The 21,414-nt window shown below is 40.2% G+C and overlaps 1 protein-coding gene across 4 annotated transcripts in view; it reads left to right on the top strand.

Moving 5' to 3' along the window:
* The window catches only part of phactr2 (phosphatase and actin regulator 2), a 64,244-nt gene that overhangs the window by 25,586 nt on the left and 17,244 nt on the right, over positions 1-21,414 (top strand). For 3 of the 4 annotated variants that reach the window (XM_047351980.1, XM_047351982.1, XM_047351981.1), the window contains exons 2-5: positions 11,126-11,308; positions 12,521-12,595; positions 13,568-13,693; positions 15,030-15,290. In XM_047351980.1, coding sequence (XP_047207936.1) covers positions 11,126-11,308; positions 12,521-12,595; positions 13,568-13,693; positions 15,030-15,290 — 645 coding nt within the window. The remainder of the gene's footprint in view (positions 1-11,125; positions 11,309-12,520; positions 12,596-13,567; positions 13,694-15,029; positions 15,291-21,414) is intronic. The other variant, XM_047351983.1, reaches the window with a different exon arrangement.

The raw sequence follows: 21,414 nt of genomic DNA, 5'->3' as shown, positions 1-21,414 counted from the left end.
AAACTCAAGTCTTAAAAGAATTACAATCTAGATCTACTGGTTAATGTTAGAAATGCACCAATCAGTTGGTGACTAATTGGAATCGGCTCATTTTTCATTGATTGACTCGAATGCTGATTACCAGGTCAAATACAAAAAAAAAATTCATATTTTCTTTTTCCTCTGTATTAAATAAACATCCTTAGTTTTTCTTCTATAATCATGTCAGCCAATGGCATTAAGTAGGAGGCACTTTTGTTCTAGTTGAAAAATCAGGTAAAGGTTGAGAGACATGCGCTTTGATCCATAAACGTGGATGTTTTTGTAATTCCTTCTTTTTTTTTTGTTGGATTCAAAACTACTACCTTGATCAAAAAACCTCCAGCACATTTTCTGTTTTATGTGTTACAGAAAATGGAATCGCTCAAAATTGGCTGATCAGACCTCATTGAAAAATCGTTACCATCCAGAAAAAGCCTGATCTCTGCTTAATGTTCTTGGAGACAAATGATCACTTGCCACAATGTGTACGTTTTTCAAAGCCACAGGGCCTGTTTGAATAATAATGGTCAGAGGCTCCAAAACAAACCTTAAAAAGTCTCACAAGAAAAACCGTTTTACGAAACGTAATTTGGGGACAAAACGCACCTCCATCAGCCGGTTTTGAGGTTATGTAGAGCAATCAGAACGTGGTTCTGGTGGTATGAGATGCATGTTTCTTTCAAACCACAGTAACAACCAATTAGAGACAATTTTGGATTTGGTTGTTATTCTTTAATATCAGACAGCAGTGGTTGTGTTTCTCCAGTTGAAGTAGAAACACCATGTGATTTGTCTTAGGAGGTAAAGTGATCTAGACAGGATATTTTTTTTTTTGTGGAAGTTTTACAGTTTAGAGCAATCCTTTCTTTAATTGGATACTTATAAATATGCATTAAATAACCAGTGCTTGTTTACAAATTTATGAAAGGTCATAATGTTGTGCAAAAGGCAAATGTGCTGACTGGTTTTATAAGTAATACAACTGTTTGAATTTACTTAAAGCTTAAATTGATGTAATTTTTTGCTCTTTAAACATACAGGGATGATTTTCATAGCTTCATACGTGTCTCTATAAAAACAAACTCTCTCTGTTGCACATGAATTTTAAACATGTCTAAGAAATGCATTAAGTTTCTGACGTTCTTTTTAACTAAGGTTTATATACTGGTTGGGATTGTTGCTGATTTAAAGCTTATCTCATCTTCACCAAATCAGGACAATCTAATTACCTTGAGTCCTGCTGCTGAACAGCCCCTCTGGATACTTGTTTTCACTTTTCCACCAGTACAGTGGATGTTCTGGCGAACTGCTAGGTAGCCACTCCCCTCTGCTGCATCTTCTCTGCTGGCTTCTCTGCTTGTTAGTGATGAGAACCAGGTGGACACAATCTCTGACCTGTCATTCCTGTTTGAAGAAGTGCCACAGCATGAGAAGCAAATAGTGCTGGTAGTACATGGAAATTGAGAACTGTGCGAAAGTTTTCTACAAACAGTGAAGGACAGCCGGTAAGCCTCACAATGCTGTCGCTGATTTCTTGAATCTCAGTGGAGCAGCATGTGGACTCTGATTGATTGTTGATAGTTTTAATATTATTGAAATCAAGCGTGTAAAAGGAAAAAAAAATACACTTGGTGTTTATTGGGTAAAGTAGAAAGTGGAAAAAAAAGATGAGACAAAAAAATTAAAAAGAAGAAAAAAAAAGAAAATGTTGATAAATATGCCAATTTATTTATTTGTATTGAATTTTACTATAAAATATTTGCTATTTATTGTATTTTGGGATTAACTGGTTAAAGGGGTGGAAATCTGTTTGATTATTTTACAATGTATTTGTCTTGTTGATTTCAAAATGTAATGGATGTATTTCTGTTTCTTTTGAGGTTTTTCACCTATGTGGCTAGAAGGCTAAAACACTATGGGTGACCATCATACAGACTAAAGATGGATCAGCTAAATTGAAGGCTCTTTGAGTGAAATCCGGTTAAGTTTCATGGTGGGGACTATCCCTTTCAAGTGGGGAATCGCACAGTAAATCAAACCTGACAAAACTTGACAGTGGATCAATGCAGAGTGATGGTCAACATTCCCAGCAAGACTGATGAAAAGCTTAGACACAAGTTAGAGTTTTAGTTGATTTTTGGTGGTGCGTCTCTGTCTGATTGACCCGTGATCATCTCCTCCAAGAGCTCGGATCTGCTTGGCAGGAAATGAGCTACTTTCTCCAAGGCAAGTTTTATTCAATTACTTGTGAACTTGATGTGCTGGTCCCTTAGATCTAGGAAGGGCGTGACGTGTGCTGTCTTGCGAAGGCTTCTTGTTTCCACAGCAGTAGGTTACCGCTCTACAGAGGAGAACATGGTGCCGGTAGTTGGTGATACTTTGGGTGACTCAGGATAGATTTTTTTTTTCCAGAAGCGTTGTTACCAGACACACCATGAAAATTAAACTCAAGGTTCTTCCTATAATACAGCAGTAGCACATTTGAATGAAGCACAAAATCTCCCTCATAACAACCCAGCTGTCAGTTTGGTAAGGATTCTCTCTGACAAGAGCAAATATGCTGCTTGTCTTGCAGGTAGTGACTGGAACGCTTCATATTTAGAGTACAGCATCATTCGACAGAGCTGCACAGTGCTGCGCTTTGCCATTGTCAAGAGTGTCTTAGAATCTGCTAATTATATCCAGCATAATTTTCACTGGATCAGATTCTGTTTCTTGCAAAGTTTCAGATTCATAAGAGTAAAACAATGAAGTGGAAACTTGTTTTTTACCTCTTTGGACAAGATTTAAAAATGTACCTAGATACAGTTTTGGCCTGTTAACAATAAAAAAAAATGACAACTTTAAACACTGTTAATGAACACAATCTAACTTTGTAAGTCTCATTTCTCTTAATTTTTGTTTGTTGTTTTGCTTTTCTGATACTCTTTCCCTAATGTTATTGAAGAAGCGATTTATTTGTGCCTGAAATGTTTGCTCCTTCAAGTCGTTCATCCTGAATGTATCACAGTCTGCGCGATCCGTGCCAAGTTACAAAAATTCGGAAGTGCACGTCTAGGCACGATTGCGTCACTGTGCGCAAATGTAAGCCCTTCAGAGTAAGAAGAGTGAGTCAGAGTAAATAACGGCTGGTTTCTGGAAAGGATTGCTGTATTAAAAAACCCTGCCTACAAACCAGGTACCTATAGTTTATAGGCATTTTAAAAACGGTGCAAGAGGTTAACCATTAGCCATTACTGACTCTAAAGTTGGCATCTGCTTTGGAGGAAACCAGAGATGGTGACTCCAGTTTGAGGCTCCAACATGAGTCACACTTACACTAAGTCCCAAAAACTTCAAATTCACACTTGATTTGTTGTAATTAAAAACATTTCGAACATTTTTTATATTTAGACTTCTGCATGCAAAAACTAATTTGGCCTGTTAGTACCCAAACTTATTGTATAGTATTAGTAGCTGAGATGGTAACATAGACTGGTGGGGACATGTCAGGGAAATGTGGGGTAATCATAATCGATACTGCTTTTACAATAGTATATAATTGCATGTTTTCCTGATATTGTGCAGATCTGTTCTCATCTAATGAGCTGGAAATGTTGTAAGATTCCCTGTAAACAGTTTAAATTCATGAAAATCACTTCCCATCTGTAAAAACATGTCTAATATCCTAACTTTACTGTTATTTTTCTTTTGTTACAGTGACCTTTCTTGTTTTTTGTAGTCTGTAGTAATGTTACCCTTGCGCTTTCAATCAGGTTATGGGAACACTTTGAGGTGGTAAGATACAGGAAGGGACACATGACTCAGGATGGAAACAAACTGGACCTTCCAGCTGTTAACACAGCATTCAGACTGTTTTTTAGCTTATTTTAACCAGCGTACACCCCCAGTGAAACCCCAGTCTGTTGCAACGATGAATATGCTCTGCATTGTTGCATTATGGATTATATAACAGTGCTGCGTGGTGCTTGAACATGCTGAATCTATATCACTATAGAAGCAGGAAGGATCATAGTGAAAGATTATTAACATAGAAAATGATTTTCCCTCTGCCTTCTGTCAGCAATCATGACTGCAGTAAAACACAGGCAAGCCACGGTGTGATGGTCCAAATCTTATATTGGTCCATACAAAGTCCAAGTTGCTTGCCCTAGGAGTATTAGAAGTTTTGGCGCACTGTGGTTCTCTGGCTTTTAGATTTGGAAGAAATGACCTAAGTGTTAAATCTGCAGCTAATGTTAGGTTGGGTTGCTCCTCCCCCCACTCATGTCCAATACCTCATTTTGCCTTCTTCATCTTCTTTTCCAGTTGCTTCCTGCCATCTTTATTTTGCCCCACCTCAGGGTTGAACTCCCTTCTTCTGTCCCCTATATTTGATATTCTCTGTAGGTTTTTGTCTCTTTGTGCAGCTCCATCCCTCTTCCTCTGTTTGTGACGTCTTCTTCTACTTCTTCTCTCCCTGGTGACTTGCAGTGAAGGAAGGAAACAAGCCTCTCCCTTTCCCCTCCTTCTCAACACACATCCCCGCTACAACGTCTGAGGGAAAACACACACTGGCTTCATTAAAATATATTGTTTTCAGGGGATAATATCCCATACAATTCTGAACAGACTGCCTTGAAAATTGTTTGATATTTTGCTCATTTTATTATGTGTCACTGCAAAAAAAAACATTGGTAGGGTATCTTTGCACAACAGATTTATTGCCTTATAGGTGGTAATGCAGTTGTGGAATACCTCAGAAAGATCTTGTCTGTGTCACAAGTTGTGTTTGAGCTCACCCGTTGCCACATCTGCTGTATATCCAAACCGTGACTCAGTATTTTAGCTTGGTCAATTGAAAATAAACCAGCTCCATGTAAAATCTGCAGTTTTAATGTGTTGTTAATGCCTTAGTACTGTGTGCTAAGTGTCATGAGCTTTCACAGTAGATGTATTCAAATGTCTTTTTAGAGTAAAATTTAGCTGGACAACTTTAAAAAAAACTAATAATAATGAGGCTTTAGCATATTGTTAGTCTCATTACAGTTGGATATAGTGACTGTATTTTAAAAATATTTCAGGGTTAAGTAATCCAAGAAGTACAGATCTTTAAAACAGATGTTGGCAGAGGAGCTACTGCCTTGCAGCACCCCCCACTCACAATGCCTTGCGAAAGGTTTAATTCCCCATTTCCGCCATTGCATGACAACCACAAACCTCAGTAAGTTTTATTAAGATTTTAATTCATAGGCCAACTGAAAGTATCACATACCTGGGACTTGGAAAGAAAATGTTGAATGGTTTTTAAAATAACAAGAAATTAAATGAAAAGTGGGATGTGCATTTGTGTTTAGTTCCCCCGAGTCAGCCCTTTGTCAAACCACCCTTTGCTGTACATACAACTAGAAATATTTTGGGGTGTCTGAGTAGGCTCTGTGTCTGTCAAAAATGGCAAAACATAGTCGCTCATCCTTGACCCCGTCGACGTATGCGCGGGCTCAAAGCGTACGTCTGCCGGACATGTCGGCACAAAGAACAGTTTTTACGACCGAGTACGCTGTGTCACGCAATAAACTGCTCGGTAAGAAAAGTCTCCACATCAAACTGTTTTATATATGACACACTGCTCTGAGCAGCCAGTCACAAGTACGTGCAGCATCACTAGTACTTTTTGCTGCACTGACAGGTGTTTCCCCTTCTTCGTTCCTAGTCTGGTTTAATGACCAGACTAGGAACACCTTCTTTTCGTTTGTTTTTCCAAAGCTACACGGCCAATTTGCTCTGCCTCCCCGTCCAATTACGTCATGGCAGAAAGTGTGAGAAATCTATAAATTTATCACCAAAAATGTAGGAAATATGTACGCTCTACTATGAAGCCTCAAACGTCCAAGGACAGTGCGCGTGAAGTCCCCGCAGAGTCTGCGCTGCTCACAGTACGCCCGACCATGTTAAGTCCTTTAATCTTTCAGTTGTAGTTCTGGCTGGATGTTTAGCATTGTTGTCCTGTTGGAAGGTGAACCTCCAACACTGTATCTCAAGTCTTCTGCGTCCTCCAACGGGTTCCCTCTAGCTTTGCCTACAGTATTTAGCTCCATCCATCTTCTCTGAAATGCTCTGAAATTCCTACTCGTAAAAGGCTTTGCCCACAGTATGATGCTACCACCCACTTGTGGGGATGGTGTGTTCAGGGTGATGATCAGGGTTAGGTTTTCGCCACAGATGACATATTGCATGTTGAAGACAAACGTCCATTTTGGTCCCATCTGACCAGAGCACCCTCTGTCACATATTAGCTGCATCTCCTTAAACCACTTGTGGCAAATGTGATTTCTTGTGGGTTTATTCTTGCTAATGTTCTGTAAGCCAGAATGTGGAACGCACAACTACTAGTTGTCCTATCAACAGATTCTCCCACCCGAGCTGTGGATCTCTGCGGGTCCTCCAGAATTATCAGCCTACTTCTCTAGTTAATGCGCTCTTTCCTTGGCAGGTTAGTTTAGGTGGATGGCCGTGACTTGGTAGATTTGTAGTTCTGCCATATTTCTTCTGTTTCTAGATGTTGGATTGAACAGTGTTCCCTCATATGTCCTAAGCTTGATTATTTTGAAAATGTGTTGGTCTATGACATACAATCCAGATAAAATGCAAATTAAGTTTGTAGTCATGTGAAAAATGTGGACACATTCAAGGCATTATTACTCTTTCAATGTAAGTGAGAAATAAGTAGAATGGATTTATGTAGCACTTTTCACAGATATAAAATCACTAAAATAGTAAGTGCTTTACAACATAAAAGGCAAACAAATTAGTTAAAAAATAGCACATCACCATAGAAAACCCTTATTCAGTTCAAAGTCTTCAGCTTCTTTTTAAAATAATCAGCAGAACATAAACAATGCAAAGAAAGGCATCAGTTTCCATAATTTGGGAAAGACTAGTCCTAAAGTATGTAGGGGTAACAACTAAAAGCTGTTGACCTGAACACCTGAAGGTGCTGGTAAGGATGTGAAATCAGGTGAGAGATGTAAGAGGAGCTTTAAAAGTAAAGGCCAAGAGTTTAGAATGAACTATAAAATAAATGGCCAACCAGTCAGGTGATGCTAAATCGCAGGTAAAAAGCCAAGCAGCAGCATTCTGAGTTGCGTGGAGATGGTTGAGCTCCCTCATTCAAATAGAAAGGCTATTACAATAGTCTAAATGAGAAGAAATAAAAGCATAAATAGTCATTTTAGCTATAGCGTTTGATGCAGTTTTCTTAACTTAGGCATTTTTGTGAACATGCCTCTGTGTTTGAAAATATTAAAACATTGCCACATTAAAGTCAGTTGGAAGTAAATTATGTAGCAGCTTATTTTCTAGACTTCAAGTTCAGAGAATGTTTTCGTCTGAACTGCCCAGGGAAGCCCATGGAGTGTTAAGTTATATTTTATGTGCTGCATGTGTGTCAGCAGTTTGGACTTTAGTTTTCATATATTGCTTCATGATGACTCGGTCTGTGATCGTCCTCTTTTTTTCTTTTTCTTTTTTTAAGCACGCTTTTGTAGTAATGCTGTATCCTGTTTTATATAAGAGGATGTAAGAATTATGAAAACGGATAAAGCAGTAAATCAGTTATTAGCATCAAAAGTAACAACATCGAACTCTAAATATATTTAGTATGGATGTTTTATAGTTTATGCTTTACTATCAGCTCTAAATCCAAATGCCTATCTTGGGATTATAAAGAAAACTTGAGCTTTGAACTATGATTTCTTTTATGCTTTCTGTTCCTGTTAACTTGAGTCAAGAGAACAAAGTATTGTTTCACTTCTGTGCCCTGTTTTTCTGTATTTCCCCTCTGTCTACCCAGCAAGTGATAAGTCCATTGTTCCTTCTTGGTCTTGGCCCACGAGAGGTTTTGTAGTTGGCCTTATGGTGATTATGGGTACTGTTAGTGATTTTCCCATCATTAGTTGCACAAAGCAGCTGCTAAACTGCACCTACTGTTAGTGATTTGATATCAACACAGGAACCGGAAATGTGTGTTGGTGTGCAGCAAGAGGCCTAAATAGCAATCCTGCCACACTGGGACTTTTTTAATAAATGCATTGCAGTAAGAATAAAGGTTGAGTTTATATAGTATTTTTTTTCTCTGGCTGTCTAAAGATTTTAACTGTGCAGATCATCAAACAAGTTTTAATATCGGACACAACCTGTGAAAATGAGCAAAAAACAGATTTCAATTGAAAATTCCATTTAATAAGGGAACAAAGCTATCCAAATCAACCTGATCATAAGTGAAAATCTAATTTTGCCTGTTGTTAAATCACAAATATACTGTCATTAACCAGATTTTGTAGAAAGCAGAGTTTAGTTTTACTTGCTAAGCCCAGGTCTGTTTACTGTAAGATTTGTCGAATCAAAACATTACTTGAATAGAACCTGTCTAACAACATAAGGTTGGCTGAAAGCTTAAAAAACCCACACATTATGGTCTCATCTAAATGCATGAAGGCAGTTGTTGTTGCCAAGGGTAGCAAAACCAGTTATTAGGTTTAGGGGTAAATAATTTGTCTCATCCGACCTGGTTGGTTTAGATAGCCTTTTTCCCTTAATAAAATAAATTGTCTTTTGTAAAAAGCGTTTGTTTGATGATCTGAAAACTTAAGTGTAACAAACAAAAATGGAAAAGATTTGTTTTACTTCTTCATAGCACTGTATAAACAGTGCATTCGACCTTGGCCGACTAATCAGACTGTGGCAGTTCTTATAACGATGTGTCAAAAGATGTAAAATAAATCAAATGAAGCATTTATTGCAATATTTTATTGTTATTCAGTGGGGAAATAATCTCTACAATAAGAAGTTTTTTGCTGTCTCATTTCCTTCCATTAAATATGATGGAGGACATTGATTAAGCTAAACGTTTTTCCAACAAGCACTGTGGGTAGGTCTGTTTTAAAACAAGGGATGACTATTTTGAAAGCACCTTGTGAGCTGTGTTAACTATGGCGGAAGATCTGTGATGCTGTGGGCCTGTTATTGACTCTTTCAGCAGGATAATGATCCAAATAAGGGTCCAACTAGCACAGAACCTGTCCACCAAGGTTAGCCTCTAGCTGTCTGATTGACAGGAGGCTGTGTTGTCACGCATCTCACTCTTACCTTGTGCACAGCAACTCTGTGCTGCTCACAGTTGACCCCCTAGTTGTCAGCTAGGCATGCTAGGGCGATGCTGATGGCTGAGTTGTAAGAATGACAAAATATTGGCCTAATTTATTAGCTAATTAATGCATTGGCCTACCTCTAAACAAGACGTGTCTAAATGTACCCTGTGACCTCATTGTGTGAAAATTTATGTTATTCAACTTTTGCTGGAAATTAGGGTTTTAAAAATTTAAAACAATGAGCTGATCCATCTTAACTGATCCCCATCAACCCGCTGAGTTCCTGCTCTGCATATCGGTTGCTTCCGGCCACTAGCAACTAATATTGACATCAACAATCTGCCACTGCTCATATAAGCCAACCAATCAGCATACGATTGATTTGTATATGAGCTGCTGAGAACAGGGTATGGATTTCCCTCAGCAGAGGGGCTGAAATGAGATAATAAAACAGCTTGACATGATCTGACATCGTATAAGATTTGAAATCTGATGGGTTTTTTTTGGTGGATGTCCAGTCATCCAAAATTTAAACTAGTATAATGCTTAAAATTGAATTTAGCTTAAATGTTGTTGTTTTTTCTTGGAATAGCAACATGTTATCCTGACAAAATGATTTTTGAAGTAACTACAGGAAGCATGTGCAACGAAACAGATGGAAAATGCATCAAACATAAGTGTTTTTTTTTCCAGCAGAGTAAAGTGCATGTGTGCAGCTCCTATTACCTCAAAAGAGACAGGCTTCAGGGATAAAATAGATCCATAGGTGCCCGGTCTAATCTGAGCTTCTAGTAGCAGTGGGTTGAAGGGAGAGGAAGCTAATCAGTTGCCTATGTGTAGCAGCAATGAGCAGATTGTAATAGCTGACTATTTTTTTTGTCTTTTTGGAGTGTGCACTTGCAGCTGAGAAAAAAGCAATGTATGCTAAGAAAACCTCTGGGTTTGTCTTATCCCTTCAATGGACATTGATGTTTTGTGTGTTGCTTAAAGAGAATAATCTTTCTAATTGAAATGCTTTCAAATGCATGTTAATTTTTTTTTTCTAATTGTACCGAAGCTGAACGTAATCACCCAGTGTTCTGTGATCAGCTATGACCAGTGGTAGACTGGTTACATACTCAAAAATCTGTTTTTCCAGTTCATTAAAATCTATCAAAACTAAAAAAGAAACTTAATACACCTATGTTTTATGTTTAGTAAAAATCAGAAAGGTTAGGGTACATATGTTTAATGCATAAACATGGCTAATCTTCAATTCCTCATTTTCTGGACTTAACACTGATTCCTCTGTCAAGGAACTTGCAGCTTGTATGTTTAAAATAAAAAGAAAATGGAAAAAATCCCAGATCGGTGCATTTAGTGTCCTGAATTGAAAATACTTAGATGTTGACTTAGACCTCCTGGAGTTTCTCTACCCTCAGGTTAAACCTTCTAGGCTGCTTCTCCTGGATAAACATGCTTCTCTGAATAAGCATTTGAAAGTGACCATTTAATCTTGCACAAATTGAGCAGTAGCTACTCTAAAATCATGTCTTTGCTCTCTTGCTCTATGTTTACATTGATACCTATTAAAATCGTAAGAGCTTTCATGGACTTATCTGCGTTTCTTTTGTCTTATTTTGTTGTGAACTAAACCTTAATATGCTGGAACATGTGAAGGATCTGTGTTGGTCTAAGGTTGTTTTATTTCATCTCATGATCTGAAGCAGATTAGATTTATGTCTTGATCCTCCATGCCTTCAAACTAGCAGCAGCTTTACTTTTTCTGAGCTTTAAATTCTATCCTATTGTGGATGGTTTCAATCTTTATATGCGGGTCTCCTATGAAGATTGCATTATTGATGTCAAGCATTGTATGAACAGATCTAAATCAATAATGAGCAGAACTTTAAAAGCTTCATATACAAAGGAGTTAAGCGTGTTAGCGATGGGTTTCCCTGTTGATGTTTATATATTTGTGTTCTTGTATATTTTAGTTGATGGCCTGGAGAAATCATCTGTGACCAGTTGTGACGTGGTGGTGGACAACGCCTCCAATACCCAGAATGCCCATGGGTCGCGACCGCAGCGAGGCAAGCTGTCGACGTTGGGAAAGCTGTTCAAACCATGGAAGTGGAGGAAGAAGAAAACCAGCGACAAGTTCCAGGATCTCTCCAAAGGTAGGATTTGTGAAAATGCGCAGCTGTAAGTGTTTTTGACTCTGTGCTAATAAATTGACTGCTGACTTGTTTTCTCCGATCAAAAGTCTGGACAGTGTCACAGATTTTACCTTTGAATTTGTGGGGAACATTAAGCATGCATTGCACCGCTGTAACTCCCAGAAGAGCTTTAAAAGGAAACATCTGCATGGTTTGTTTGTAATTCTTTCTAGTTTATTCCTGAGCTGCTGGTCAGGAAATAAAAAGAGACATAAATAAATGGAAACACAATAGGCTCTGTTTTCCATATTGATTGGTGTAATATTTTGCTTTCTGTTTTTTTTCTGTGCAGATTTGAGGCTTGTTTCCAGGATCTTTTACTAGGAAAGAATCCTTATGTTTCTACCCCTATTATTGTTTGACTGATACACGGATTTCGTATTGTAGATCTTTGTGACGTATGAGGAGACGCTGAGACACACGTTGGACAGAGGATATAAGCCTAACAATGTCTGACTGCAGCCTAAAGTATACAATTGCTGTATATACAGTTATTGGCTTTGCAATGTAACGTTTTCTTATCATGAGTTCAGTTTTTCTTTAACTGTGTGCATGACAACTGTGATGTTGTCATGCATTACTGCAGATTTTAGCGATGTGTGTATATGTTGTTGCTCTACAGATGAAGCATACTTTGGCTTTTTGACTACTAATGTGTCCTTACAAAGGTGACAAGGTGATCTTTTCTAAGGTTGAATCATAAACTTTGTTTTCTCTTCACATTGAGTTGGAAGATTAGGTTCTATCAACCTCATGGAACTTTGGAACAATTATTATTCTGTTTATTTTCTTACATTTTAGCTGCTTTTCTTATGTCGGTGCCCAAATAACCTTTGACCATTCCCTTTTCTAATTTTATTATTTTCTGACATATCATAAAATAAGTTTAGGACTTGTTATTTGAGATGCAGAAATCAGAAATTGTTTTAGTGGAAACTTCAACCTGTACAGTTACTCTTATGGGACAAAAATCTTTTTTGTATGATCTGGTATTTAAATGGTGCCAAGTTACAACAGGATGATTGGTTTGAGACAGCAGTGGTGATTTCAGAATAACATTTTTAGAGGTTCCTGTGTACATTATTGCCTTTACCAAAAGAAACTCCTAAAAGGAGAGCATATTATATTTCTCTACCGAGTTCCATATCCATCTTGATCTTTTTCATATTTCAGTTCTAGAGAGGAAAATCTCCACCAGACAAACAAGGGAGGAGCTCATCAGGAAAGGGGTCCTTATTCCTGAACAAGGTTCGTCTCATTTCTTCATGTGTTTGTTTATATTAGCCTGCACATCTGCGAGCAGTATTGCCTCGCAGCAAGAGTCCCTGGTTAAAATCCCAAAAGGACCTTTCTGTTTGGTGTTCTCCCAGTGGATGGATTAGTTCCCCCCCCCACACACCAAGTTCTCCAGCTTCATCCTGCAGGTTAAAATCATGCCTGTTTGGTCCATTTTCCACTATAAATTGCCCTTAGGTGTGAAAGTGTGTGTGGGCATGGTAGTTTTTCTGGTGGGTCTTTGTTGTCCTGGTTACTGGCCAGTGACCTGTCCAGGGTGTGCCCCACCTCTTGCCTGGAGATAGGCACCAGACCCTCCTTGACGCTGTAACGCTCCTGCAGGTATAAAAGATGAATGAATTGTTTATACACACGCCATATCAGTAAAATCATGGTTGTGTTGAAGAAAAGCAGAAAACAAACTCTTTTTTTTTTTTTATTACAGACTTTCTTATTGTTGGTAGTTTATAGGTCAACATAAAAAGGTATGGTACAAATATGAAGGTTTTATTTGAAACATTATTTGTTTTGAAAATTACTGGAGTTAACTACATGCTTTTCTGTCTTGAGGCATGTCACACTGTTAGAAAGTAAAGTTTTTCCCACACACCACCCTTGGATTTAACTATACTGCAAGCTTAATACAGCCAAAACTTCCAGTATTAATTTCATAATGCATGATTATTACAAACCTGTGTTATATGTTGTATGTTTAAATTTTAACTGCTATCTTTTTGTAAAATGTTTTGACTAGTCATTTAGTTTTTTCATTTTGAATAACAGTCTTTATATGTGTAAAATCTGCAAACCGTGACTTAGGGAAAAAAAAGTTTTATACAGGAGTGTTTTTGCATACTGTAACTTCGTTCAGTGTCACCGTATTTGCTCGTTGTTTTTGAAATTAATGCACATCTGTGACAGCAGCATACATTCCTTCTTTCTCAGATGAACCGATCAGTAGTGAAAATCTGAACGGCCATGCGTCATCCAGTTTGACTCCAGAGGAAGTCAAAGTGGACATTGAGTCTCCTAAAGCCCTTGTTGAGGAACCTACCACTGAGGATAAAACAGGTGGTCTGTTTTCTTCTTTTTCTCAGTTTCTGTTTTAAATTGTTGTCCTGCTCTAACCTGTAGGGGAATTTCCATCTGCACTTCTCTATTTGTTGAAGATTCAGACTTGACAGGACTCCAGTTTCTCCTTGTTTTCAGCCAACTTTTCACTGCAGTTTATATTATAGGAAATACTTTTCTCATTCTCAGATTAAATAAGCCTGGCTATGGGTTGTACTGTACTTATTACCTGTTTAATAAGTAAAGGTGCACCAGTCAGATGTCCAATATCTGATTAGCGATTTTTACACAGCTGTGATCTGCCAATACTGATTTTAGTCAATACTGACTTCTTTATAAGAACTATAAATAACAACAAAATACTTCTTTTTCTACTTTCTGGGTAAATTGAACGCTCTTAACAACAAAATTGACTATAAAATAATTATTATTTTTCAAAGACAGCCCAAACATCTCCAACTTCATTTTGAAACAACTCTGATGCTAAGAAGTTGCTGACTTGAGTCTTCTTTCTCCACAGTGAAGAATATCTTTGTCAGCACATTCTCGTAGCTTTTAAGTGTCATGTGAAAAAGATCAATCAGTCACCAATTTTTGCCGGTCAGGGATAAAATCAGCCGATTCCGGTCACCAGACTATTTCTTGCCGCATTTCCACTTATAGGGAGATGGCATGAGGATGCTAAAATCAGCTAGGTAAAACATTATTGGGCCATTGTTATTATAGCTCATATGTGCCCACAGTACATAAGTACTAAAACTAGTTATATAGCTGTTTAATTTCTGTTTTTCAGAATTTTTGTTTCAGCTTTTTTACAGGCTTTGAATTGCATTTGGATATGTGTCCGTTTTCTTGCTGACATTGACCTCTGAGGAATCAATGAGCAAGTCTAATGTGTTCAAACAGATAATGCCATTACATAAGCCTGCAGCAGGGATCCACAGTCCGAGCAGTGCAGTATGTCCTCCTAATGCTTCCCACTCCCTTAGGCCTTTGCTCTTCAGGCTGATGCTGCTTAAGTGTTGTGTTGTTTCCATCTCAATTGTGTTAGCATTGAACTTGTAGCAATTTGTCGATAGTCAAAAAGCCAAAGGGAGCGAATTTGGCAAATAAAGCAGCAGATGGAGTAAAACTGGAAGCTGGGAAAGTAATGCACAAAGGTCATCTATCACAGCCTTTTTAATAACACCACCTCAATCTTACTCTATTTTTCACAGTCTGTTGTTGCCTGCATTGCATCGTTATACAACAATGTGCTCCTCTTTTCTTGCTTCACTCTCTTTTTAATTATATAAATTCTGCACTTTTTCCTTCCTGCTTGTTCTAAACTACTAAGAGAGGTGCGTTACTAAACCCCCTTCCCGGACAAACCAGGTGCGACCTCGAGATGCTCCAGCTAAAAAACAGCAAAGTACCGCTGTGCCCATTGCTTCCAGAGCTGCTGGTGGCACCACCAACACCACCACCACCACTGCAACAAGACACAAAGAAGGTGCCCCAGGAGCTAAAAAGACAGCTAAAACCACAGGCAAGAACGGCACAACCACGCTGGATAAAGCTAACCCACGGCACACTAACACCATAAGTCGAGGGGTTGGTAAGTTAGGCTGACTGAGACTGAAGCCTGTGGTCCCTTGAGTTTTGCTGCCTCCCTGCATGGAAAGTGTTTATGTCCCTGAAGAATTACCAACTAAGAAATGGTGCCTTCTATAACTCAATCTACACCTGTTAACCATGTGTACACATCTTCGTGTACTTCGTGTCTTGCAAAAGTACTTGTACCCCTTCAATGTTTTACCATTTTGTCACCCTACAACCACAAACTTCACTATATTTTACTGGGATTTTATGTGATAGACCAGCACAAAGTAACTGTCCATTGTTAATTAGAAGGAAAATGAGAACGTTACAACCATTTGCCTTCAGAAAACACCTAATTAGTAAAGATAATCCACCCATGGGCAATTTAATCTCAGGATAAATCCAGCTGTTCCCCTGAGGCCTTAGACGTTTGTTAGTGAACATTAGTGAATATCATCTTGAAGACACCAGAAACATCAAAAATGCAGTTAAGTAGAGGTTTAAAGCAGGGTCAGGTTTAAACAATATCTCAACATCTCACACGGTATTTTTCAATCCATTGTCTGAAAATGGGAAGCGTATGGCACAACTGCAAACTATTAGGACAAGACGATCCACTAAGCTGACAGGCCAAGCAAGTAGAGCATAAATACAATAAAAAGCTAGGGACTCTGGAAGAGCTGCAGGGATCCACTGCTCAGGTGGCGGAATATGTAAACAGAACAACTATTAGTCATGCAATCCACAAATCTGGCCTTCGTAAGAGAAGAGATCCCATGAGAAGTCTCTATTAAATTTTTCAAAAGTCATGTAGAGATCAGAGAAAGAAGGTCATATGGCACCAAGCGTTTTGACCTATGTGCCTTGTGGAGGAAAAGTAAAACTACACAAAAGCTTGAAGACACCATCTCTTTAGTGAAGCATAGTGGTGACGGCATCATGCTGTGGGGATGTTTTTCTTCAACGAGGACAGGAAAGCTTGTCAGAGAAATATATACAGTGCCTTGCGAAGTATTCGGCCCACTTGAACTGGTCGACCTCTTGCCACATTTAAGGCTTCAAACATAAAGATATAAAATTCAAATTTTTTGTGAAGAATCAACAAGTGGGACACAATCGTGAAGTGGAATGAAATTTATTGGATATGTAAAACGTTTTTAACAAATAAAAAAACTGAAAAGTGGGGCGTGCAACATTATTCGGCCCCTTTACTTTCAGTGCAGCAAAGTCACTCCAGAAGTTCACTGAGGATCTCTGAATGATCCAATGTTGTCCCAAATGACTGATGATGATAAATAGAGTCCACCTGTGTGTAATCAAGTCTCCGTATAAATGCAATTGCTCTGTGATAGTCTCAGGGTTCTGTTCAAAGCGCAGAGAGCATCATGAAGACCAAGGAACACACCAGGCAGGTCTGAGATACTGTTGTGGAGAAGTTTAAAGCCGGATTTGGATACAAAAAGATTTCCCAAGCTTTAAACATCCCAAGGAGCACTGTGCAAGCAATCATATTGAAATAGAAGGAGTATCAGACTACTGCAAATCTACCAAGACCCGGCCGTCCCTCTAAACTTTCATCTTGAACAAGGAGAAGACTGATCAGAGATGCAGCCAAGAGAACCATGATCACTCTGGATGAACTGCAGAGATCTACAGCTGAGGTGGGAGAGTCTGCCCAAAGGACAACAATCAGTCATACACTGCACAAATCTGGCCTTTATGGAAGAGTGGCAAGAAGAAAGCCATTTCTCAAAGATATCCATAAAAAGTCTTGTTTAAAGTTTGCCACAAACCACCTGGGAGACACACCAAACATGTGGAAGAAGGTGCTCTGGTCAGATGAAACCAAAATCGAACTGGCCACAATGCAAAACGATATGTTTGGTGTTAAAGCAACACAGCCCATCACCTGAACACACCATCCCCACTGTCAACATGGTGGTGGCAGCATCATGGTTTGGGCTTGCTTTTCGTCAGCAGGGACAGGGAAGATGGTCAAAATTGATGGGAAGATGGATGGGGCCAAATACAGGACCATTCTGGAAGAAAACCTGTTGGAGTCTGCAAGAAACCTGAGACTGGGACGGAGATTTATCTTCCAACAAGACAATGATCCAAAACATAAAGCCAAATCTACAATGGAATGGTTCACAAATAAACGTATCCAGGTGTTGGAATGGCCAAGTCAAAGTCCAGACCTGAATCCAATCAAGAATCTGTGGAAAGAGCTGAAGACTGCTGTTCACGAACGCTCTCCATCCAACCTCACTGAGCTCGAGCTGTTTTGCAAGGAAGAATGGGCAAGAATTTCAGTCTCTCGATGTGCAAAACTGATAGAGACCTACGCCAAGCGACTTGCAGCTGTAATTACAGCAAAGGGTGGCGCTACAAAGAATTAACGCAAGGGGGCCGAATAATATTGCATGCCCCACTTTTCAGTTTTTATTTGTTAAACTAGTTTGACACATCCAATAAATTTCATTCCACTTCACGATTGTGTTCCACTTGTTGATTTGTCACGAAAAATTTGAATTTCATGTCTTTATGTTTGAAGCCTGAAATGCGGCAAGAGGTTGAAAAGTTCAAGGGGGCCGAGTACTTTTGCTAGGCACTGTATGGAGCTAAATCCAGGGAAATACTAAATAGAAACCAGTAAGAGGCTGTGTTGGTGCGCATTGTTTTGTTTTGGTTTTTGCTTTAAAACGGTCTTCTGTGATGGTACCTGGAGCTCTCTCACCAGAGAAGAACTCATGAACATCAGGGCTACTACACCAGAGGAGGTATTTCCCACTTTTCTGCCTACTGCTCTGGAATTTTTGGACATTCTGGTCAAAGGTGCACTCACCTTTGTTCACGCGGTGAAACGCCGGAAGAGAGGGAAACGGGCTGGGGTGCTGGTACGTCTTCGCCAGCGTGGACTACGAACACCATTACCTGGAATATTTCTCTCTAACGTGCGCTCACTTCCCAACAAAATTGAGGAACTACAACTGCTGTTGGGGAAAAACAGAGACTTTTATGCATCTGCAGTTTTGTGCTTCACGGAGACGTGGCTGTGTGGATTAATACCGGACTCTGCGGTGCAGCTGGCAGGATTCCAGCTCTACAGAGCGGACAGAGACACGGAACTCTCCGGCAAAGCGAAAGGTGGAGGAATCTGTTTTTACCTCAACAGTGGTTGGTGCAACGACGTGACAGTGATTCAGCAGCACTGTTCTCCAGACCTGGAATCCTTCATCATAAACTGTAAGCCTTTCTATTCCCCCAGTGAGTTCGCTTCGTTCATCCTGGTCGGTGTTTACATCCCGCCGCAAACTAACGTGCAGGTCGCACAGCACATGCTCGCCGACCAGATACTGAGTGTGGAGCGGACCAACCCGGACTCCTTAGTAATCGTCGTTGGCAACTTTAACAAAGGTAATCTCACCCACGAACTCCCCAAATATAGACAGTTTATAAAATGTCCGACCAGAGAGGACAACATTCTGGATCACTGTTACACCACCATCAGAGACGCTTATCACGCCGTCCCACGTGCTGCACTTGGCCAATCTGACCACATCATTGTCCACCTGATTCCTGCATACAGGTCCTTCTCAAAATATTAGCATATTGTGATAAAGTTCATTATTTTCCATAATGTCATGATGAAAATTTAACATTCATATATCTTAGATTCATTGCACACTAACTGAAATATTTCAGGTCTTTTATTGTCTTAATACGGATGATTTTGGCATACAGCTCATGAAAACCCAAAATTCCTATCTCACAAAATTAGCATATCATTAAAAGGGTCTCTAAACGAGCTATGAACCTAATCATCTGAATCAAAGAGTTGACTCCAAACACCTGCAAAAGATTCCTGAGGCCTTTAAAACTCCCAGCCTGGTTCATCACTCAAAACCCCAATCATGGGTAAGACTGCCGACCTGACTGCTGTCCAGAAGGCCACTATTGACACCCTCAAGCAAGAGGGTAAGACACAGAAATAAATTTCTGAACGAATAGGCTGTTCCCAGAGTACTGTATCAAGGCACCTCAGTGGGAAGTCTGTGGGAAGAAAAAAGTGTGGCAGAAAACGCTGCACAACGAGAAGAGGTGACCTGAGGGAAGATTGTGGAGAAGGGCCGATTCCAGACCTTGGGGGACCTGTGGAAGCAGTGGACTGAGTCTGGAGTAGAAACATCCAGAGCCACCGTGCACAGGCGTGTGCAGGAAATGGGCTACAGGTGCCGCATTTCCCAGGTCAAGCCACTTTTGAACCAGAAACAGCGGCAGAAGCGCCTGACCTGGGCTACAGACAAGCAGCACTGGACTGTTGCTCAGTGGTCCAAAGTACTTTTTCGGATGAAAGCAAATTTCTGCATGTCATTCAGAAATCAAGGTGCCAGAGTCTGGAGGAAGACTGGGGAGAAGGAAATGCCAAAATGCCAGAAGTCCAGTGTCAAGTACCCACAGTCAGTGATGGTCTGGGGTGCCGTGTAAGCTGCTGGTGTTGGTCCACTGTGTTTTATCAAGGGCAGGGTCAATGCAGCTAGCTATCAGGAGATTTTGGAGCACTTCATGCTTCCATCTGCTGAAAAGCTTTATGGAGATGAAGATTTCATTTTTCAGCACGACCTGGCACCTGCTCACAGTGCCAAAACCACTGGTAAATGGTTTACTGACCATGGTATCACTGTGCTCAATTGGCCTGCCAACTCTCCTGACCTGAACCCCATAGAGAATCTGTGGGATATTGTGAAGAGAACGTTGAGAGACTCAAGACCCAACACTCTGGATGAGCTAAAGGCCGCTATCGAAGCATCCTGGGCCTCCATAAGACATCAGCAGTGCCACAGGCTGATTGCCTCCATGCCACGCCACATTGAAGCAGTCATTTCTGCAAAAGGATTCCCGACCAAGTATTGAGTGCATAATTGTACATGATTATTTGAAGGTTGACGTTTTTTGTATTAAAAACACTTTTCTTTTATTGGTCGGATGAAATATGCTAATTTTGTGAGATAGGAATTTTGGGTTTTCATGAGCTGTATGCCAAAATCATCCGTATTAAGAAAATAAAAGACCTGAAATATTTCAGTTAGTGTGCAATGAATCTAAAATATATGAATGTTAAATTTTCATCATGACATTATGGAAAATAATTAACTTTATCACAATATGCTAATATTTTGAGAAGGACCTGTACAAGCAGAAACTAAAGCTCTGCAAACCTGTTGTGAGGACGACAAGGAAGTGGAGCAGTGAGGCTGTGGAGAATCTCCAGGCGTGTTTAGGCTGTACAGACTGGGATGTGTTCAGGACTTCTACCAACAGTCTGGACGAGTACACAGAGGCTGTGACTTCCTACATCAGCTTCTGTGAGGATAGCTGTGTACCATCATGCACCAGGGTGAGTTACAACAACGACAAACCCTGGTTCACAGCTAAACTGAGAAGGTTAAGACTGGATAAGGAAGAGGCCTTCAGTAGTGGGGACAAAGACATATACAGAGAGGCAAAGTACAAGTTTGGCAAGGCAGTGAAAGAGGCCAAACGACTGTACTCTGAGAAGCTCCAAAACCAGTTCTCAGCCAACGACTCTGCGTCTGTCTGGAAAGGGCTCAAGCAAATCACCAACTACAAGCCGAAAGCCCCCCACTCCATCAACGACCGACGCCTCGCCAACGACCTGAACGAGTTCTACTGCCGCTTTGAAAGACAAAGGGACAGTCCTGCAACCATCCCACACGACACCCCCCAACAACTGCAGCCACAATCCACCACCCCCACCTGCCCAACCTCAAGAGGCGCCTTGGCACCTCCAACCCCCACCCTGAAGTTCCCCCCCACCAGCCCCCTACCCACGCCGAGGACGGCTCTTTCCATCCAGGAGAGGGACGTCAACAAACTCTTCAGGAGACAGAACCCCCGGAAAGCTGCTGGTCCGGATTCTGTCTCACCAGCCAGCCTGAAGCACTGCGCTGATCAGCTGTCTCCAGTCTTCACAGACATTTTTAACACCTCACTGGAGACATGTCATGTGCCAGCCTGCTTCAAGTCCTCCACCATCGTCCCTGTTCCCAAGAAGCCAAGGACCACAGGGCTTAATGACTTCAGACCCGTCGCCCTGACCTCTGTGGTGATGAAGTCCT

Source organism: Girardinichthys multiradiatus, chromosome 22 (assembly GCF_021462225.1).
Source record: "Girardinichthys multiradiatus isolate DD_20200921_A chromosome 22, DD_fGirMul_XY1, whole genome shotgun sequence".
NCBI lineage: Eukaryota > Metazoa > Chordata > Actinopteri > Cyprinodontiformes > Goodeidae > Girardinichthys > Girardinichthys multiradiatus.
Note: the sequence above shows the minus strand (reverse complement) of the source record. Positions and strands in the feature narration are given on the sequence as shown.